Below are 6,000 nucleotides of genomic sequence, written 5' to 3'. Positions count from 1 at the left end.
TTCCTCTTTTTTTTTTTATTATTTCATCTTCAGCAAGTGCCCTTGCTTTGAACTGGCATAAAGTTGTAAAGATCAGCATCGTTCATTTATGTCATGATTTCATCCCAGTCCAGAAAAGGTACCAGTTCAGGGACATGAAGGTGTTTTACTTTCTGGACCGTTCTCTCTTATTCCCAAGGTGTCTGAGAACTGATAAACCCTATATTGCCGGAAACATGTAAAATTTTGTCAGAATTGGCATAATCCATTATAGTGACTTTTAGCTTATAAAATTAACAGAGATTATGATTTCATTTTTAATTATGTGCTTTGATAACAGAAAATGATTAATTAGCATTTAATGTAGTTAACATATTGTGGTAAAAGCACCATTAGATTTGTATTTTTTTTTGTATTTTTTTTTAAACGTTCCTTCAGTTTTAAAGGGATACAAGTTTAACAATAAAAAACATAAAAAGCAAAAATAGCTCCCCTTTTTTTCTTGCAAGGCTGTTTTTTACCCCAATAATTTAGAGTCCTGGGGTGGAAGGACTTGGAAAACAAAAATAGAATTTTCAACAATCTCTATCTTACAAAGATATTTAGCTATCCAATGAAATTGCACTTTACTCAATTCAAAATTCGATTGTTTTGATTGATTCCTGTCAGTTTCTGTCAAAACAGACCAACTTCCCCATTTCTGCATGAATTTTTGTGTAATTGTTGAAAATTGTTGAAAAATGTTGTTTTCTTTTTTTAAATGTAAGTGCAGCATTTCAAACTTTTTTCTTTTTTTTCTTTTTTTCTTTTTTTTTCTTTTTTTTTTTTAAAGTGAATAGTAGTAGTAGTAGTTTGATGGTTTATACCGCTCTGCAATTGAGTGGAAAAAAGAATTGTTGACAATGCTCTTATGGTTCATGTTACATATCTAAGTGCCGACTGTAAAACAAAACAAAACAAACCAAACAAAACAAAACAAGAGCCCCCTCCCCCCCCCCAAAAGAACCCCAACAGAAAAAAAAAAAGGAAAAAAAAAGAAAACCTGCAATTTTTTTTTGCCGATATGTTACAGAAAAACATGCTCTATGTCTGTCTGGTAAGTTATATATTGCAGAATTCAGCTACTACAAAAGTTATAGTTTAAGTGTGTTTCATGATTTCTCAAGAAGTCTCACACCTGTATGGGAAAAATCGATGAGGATACTGTAAAACAGTTAGGCTCCATATGGAAAGTGTGTTACAACAGCGAGTTGGTAAGCAGCAGCAGAGGCTAGTTCTACTCAGTGTCACCTAATGCTTACACTACCAATGAAACACTTCAAAAGTTATGAAGCCCAACCATTTCCAGCACCATATGAGAAATTACAACAGTCCTAAGTTGTCTAGGAAAAAAACCCCAACAAAATAAAATCTCAAAAAAGTTACGGCCTTTGCCATTCAACCATAACGTTTGCCATTTCCATGTACTAGTTTGCTGTCGGTGTCTGCTTGCCTCCCCTTCCACTGATGTGAAGTCGCTGCGCTGCGTTGCTGCTGCTTCCATGTTACAGAGGTGGGAAGGGGTCTGGTGGTCTGTCTGGTGGGTGGTGGGAAGCGGAGACTTTTATCCCAGGTACCAGGACTGCAAGAGAGAGAAAGAGGAAAAGTGTCAGCCCCGTTTTTGCCCACTTTCGATGCTCCCCAAAGGGCTCCGGACATTGCTGCTAGCCTCCTCCGCCAAGAAGGGGGCTAATTGAGACCGTGACAAATTGACCTAATTACAAAGCTTAATTAAAAATACTGTACAAATAATTTTTTTTTTCCTACTGGACATAGCTACAGATGAATGCAGGGGTCACGTCATGTTACAAGTTATCAATCTTTTTAATAGACGATAGCTTGAAGATCCCTCTAGTTCACTTTTGTCTAATCCCCTGAAAAGGCGATACACATTCGCTTTTCTGTGCCATTTATCACCCTGCAGTCGGGGTTTTCTTGGCTATTTAGGCATGTGCCAGCACAAGCATCTGTTGCTTTATGCTGCCCTGCTTCAACTGTCTCACTGGAACAGATGCATAGAAATTCAACAACAGGGCTGTTTTCTTAGGAGAAATGTGGATCGCTAGAGAAAAGCCAGGATAAAGCAAATCAGAGGGGAGAGTGGATCGGCAAAAATGTCCCATGTCTCTGTGCTTCCAAACAAAATGTGGACCTCAACTACTAGCTTTTATTTTGGGATATTTTTTTTTTAATCTCCTTCCTAGCCCCCCAAAGACAGGGAATTCCCTGGGATTTCAGCTCTGTAACAATACTGTCCTTAACCCAAATGCCCAGATGCCCGGAGCGCAGAAGGCAATTTTGCTACTCCATAGGAAAATAAGCACTGTTGGAAAACTGGAGTGGGCTCTGCTGGAATCGGGGCAGTGCCACCACACCAGGGAGACCCAGCTCAGCCCTGGCGGGGTCAGACCGATCTGAACCCAGGATGAATAACAGCAGTATTAGGCCCTGGGACTGTACGTGTGGGGGGATGCCACTTGGCAGTGACATATTGCTGTGGGAATACACCAACAAGTGGCAACTATTTAGCCTTAAGTCAAGTAATACAACCAGAAAGATTCAGGTATTAAAGAGCTATTGGTGATACCCCACATTTTAACCTGGGCTCCCCTAATATATGAGGTGCCTATGTGTGCATGTATCAACTGATGACAAGTTCTACCAACTTTTCCCCCCATTTCTTTTCAGCGTCTGAAGGTGATTGATAGCGTAATCAACCAGAGGAGGATTTAGGAACATTTACAGAAGACTCTGAGGCAAGTTTCATGTGGGACTTGGAGATTATGTGGACTTGCCATGGGGGTAGGAGCCGGTAAAATAAATAGCATGATCGGAGGAGCTGTCCTGCTTCCAATACATCTCATTAACGAACTCTTCCTCTGCTCACCCTTCTGAATACAAACACACTGGTCCCATATCGGCTCCATCTATTGCCTACAGATTTTATATTTAGACATACACGAGCTGCAATTAAGCAAAATAGTTCTCATATGTAAAGTTCATAAACAGAGAGAGGTTCTGGCAGGGTTTGTGCCAGGTCCCATTCCCCTCCCTGATTGCAGGGCCCTATTGATTTGAGGCGAGCAGGGGAAAGCTGAGCGCGGGCCGTGCTGGAGGCACCTCCAACCACCACAGGCTGCAAACTCTTCCCAACTTCGCCGAGTTGTCCCTTACTCTTCTCATTTGAGCGTGACTGTCTTGGGCCGGGCTGGGAAGCCTGCAAGTCCCCAGCAGGGAGGAGAGGGGTTAAAAATTCAGAGTCGGTGGTTCAAATCTATATTGCAGATGTCCAATTGGCTCCCATCGCCGCTGGCGGGGCCACATGGCCCACCGGGCCGGGGATGGCGGGAGCTGCTCCGGCTTCGCCACTCCTCTTATGCTTCAAAAGCATTTTTCTTTAGAAGGGAAAAAAAAAAAAAGGCAGAAAAAGAAGCGAGCAAAAAGCGAGCAAGCTGCGGTTACGGAGGTGGGGCTGTCCACACAGGAGGCCCGGGGCGGAGAAGCTCCCCCCGGGCTAGGGGCAGGCAGTGGGGCATCGCGGTGGGGCTCCCTTCGCCGTCTGTCTGTCCGTCCTTCCGTCGGTCCGTACTCCCGCCACACCGCGCTCCTTCACGCATCTTGCTATTCAGCCTGTGCCTTGCAGACAAGGTTACCCCAGAGCGGCTCTGTAATCCTTCACTGAAATAGGCTTTATTGATTGCTCTGGTCTATTGTTCCCTTTTCAAGTCCCCCAAGTTCAAGTTCATCCTGGTGTTACATCATGTCTCGTTGCTAGGAGCAACCAGACAGCCCCAGACGTGACTATCATTAGCAAGAGCCGCGCTGCGCCCTCCCACCGCCCGCCAGCCGCTCTGACGTAGCAGCCCCGCTGCAAACACATTGAAGTATTTATTCTGCCTAATTTATGACCTCCACAGCAAGAGAGACCCCCACTCCAAAAACCAACACTGTTGTATATTTAATTAATCTGTCTTTCTCTGGCACTTGGGAAAGTTAGACAAAGGTCTAATTATTGTGCGTCGCTCCCCACACTTTTCTTTTTGGGGTGACTATTTGCATGGGAAAAGAAACGGCGAGGCTGGGCGCGAGTCCCCTCCCTCCAAAACACCTTTTTTTTCTCCCCTGCCCTATTGACATTTCATGAAATACTTTAGCTGCTTAAGGGAATTAGAAAAAAAAACCTGATGTGAATGTAACTCCTTCTGAGTTGGCATTCAGTAACACAAATCAACTCATGACATGTTTAAATTTAAATGCTAACCACACACTCTGCGAGTTACTTTAAAGGTTAGTTTTTAATCAATAGAAGTTGCTGACTCTGGAGTTTTTAGCGGCACAGTGCAGCTCTGGGGCCTTTGTCTAGCGCTGGGCTTTCAAACTTTTTTCTTTTTTTTTTTTTTTTTCCTTGAGATGATTTTAGCAATGATTTGCAGACACAGAGTGCTATTGTGCTCCTGACTAGCAACATGGCAATAAAGGAGTAGAGTTAGCATGCACTAGGGTGTCAATATGACTCCTGCAGACACTGCTTGGCCTTAATACCCAAGGAAAAACTTAATTAACCCTTACAGGATCAGCCCAAACTGCACGACTCTTTTTTAAACTTCCCTGACGGGACTCTGGGTCACCTTTACTGAAAAGCTGCTTTTACAGGATCCAAACTCCAAGCAGCTCATGAACAGCTGCATCCCTGCAGCCTGTTCCTGCAACCCCACTTTGATGGGATGTTTTATGGGCTGAGGCAGTAGAACCACCAGAGAGAGAGCACATTTACCCACCAGCACCACTCTCAGGATACCATTTTAATTTAGAGCGTCTTACAGCTGAAATGCACACACAGAATGATCTTCCTTTTCTACTAATCATTTTAATATTAAGATTTCATATCCCTGTCAAGCCTCCTATACATGTCTAAGTCTTCCCAGATTAGGTCTGAAGAGTACCATTGTCCTTCTGAAGCACCTGTGAAACTTCTCTGTGAGGGGAGAGGAGACCTCCGTGCATCAAATGAAAACATCTAGGAAGCTTATTGTGCCTTTGGAGCCCCGATAGTTGGGATCTGTCAGGGTTTGTTTTTTTTTTTGCACAATTTCAGGGCTTACAGGGGAGAAACGGAGTCTAGATCCCTACATTTGGATAGCTGAAGTACCTTTTGCCTTCTTTCAGAAGGTGGTGCAGGCTGCGCTCTCACATCTAACCACCTTTTCTATTTTGTCCCTTCTTGTTCTGTCTGGCTGCACCCAGATGGGGAATGGTGTATTGCCTTTCTTAATTTAAAATCTCCATTTAAATCACGAGCACTATCACAATACGCTCAGGATAAAATTATCTCCTTGCCTTTTCCTAAAAGAGCCAGTATGTTTTTTCCCCCTCTATTTACTTTGCAGTACTATTCTCCCAGTGAGTTTACAGCTAAATGAATCCAGCAGAACGAAAGGCCCTACTCAGTAAAATTACTGCCACACAGTTATCGGTGCCACTATGGTTCTGTATTGTGCTGCCCAGCATCTCACTGTCCTTCCCCAGTGCTCAAGGTGAAACATCAGAAAGAATTCTGCAGTCCGGTACGAGATCTTCGCTTCCCTTTCTCCAGTCAAATGAAGAAGTAATCTCATCAGGTTGAAAAGTGCTGACTAAGGATTTAATAAAGTGCCTGCAGATGTGTGTCATCTCTAAGGTATTCAACTCATGTAATGCAAAACAGTTCCACACCGAATGTGCTTATAAAATTACATTTAACCATTGCAGAGCTCTATTTTACTGTTCTCAGAGGAGTATTATCACACTTCCCCCCCCAATTTACAGCACCATGAAAGCTGAAACTCCACGCTACCAGTATCTGAGAATCCTCACAGTAGTAAGGTTTTATGAACCATAAACAATATCTACTTGACTGAATTCTAAACAGGAAGTCTGAAATGGCAATTAGGTTTCTTTGATAGCGCAAGTCATTTGTTTCTTCTGCTCTTCTGGAGATAGTAG

The 6,000-nt window shown here is 43.1% G+C and overlaps 1 protein-coding gene across 5 annotated transcripts in view; it reads right to left on the bottom strand.

Moving 5' to 3' along the window:
* Positions 1-1,026: 1,026 nt before the first annotated feature.
* Positions 1,027-6,000, bottom strand: part of NFIA (nuclear factor I A) — a 246,013-nt gene continuing 241,039 nt past the window's right edge. For 3 of the 5 annotated variants that reach the window (XM_054384295.1, XM_054384294.1, XM_054384296.1), the window contains one exon: positions 1,542-1,600. In XM_054384295.1, the coding sequence (XP_054240270.1) occupies positions 1,583-1,600 (18 nt within the window). In that variant the 3' untranslated portion in view covers positions 1,542-1,582. Of the gene's footprint in view, positions 1,601-6,000 lie in introns of all 5 variants that reach the window. The other 2 variants (XM_054384297.1, XM_054384299.1) reach the window with 1 other exon arrangement.

The sequence above is a fragment of the Indicator indicator genome, chromosome 10 (genome assembly GCF_027791375.1).
Source record: "Indicator indicator isolate 239-I01 chromosome 10, UM_Iind_1.1, whole genome shotgun sequence".
In the NCBI taxonomy this organism is placed as follows: domain Eukaryota; kingdom Metazoa; phylum Chordata; class Aves; order Piciformes; family Indicatoridae; genus Indicator; species Indicator indicator.
The sequence above is the reverse complement of the archived record's forward strand: the minus strand, read 5'-3'. Positions and strand labels throughout refer to the sequence as shown.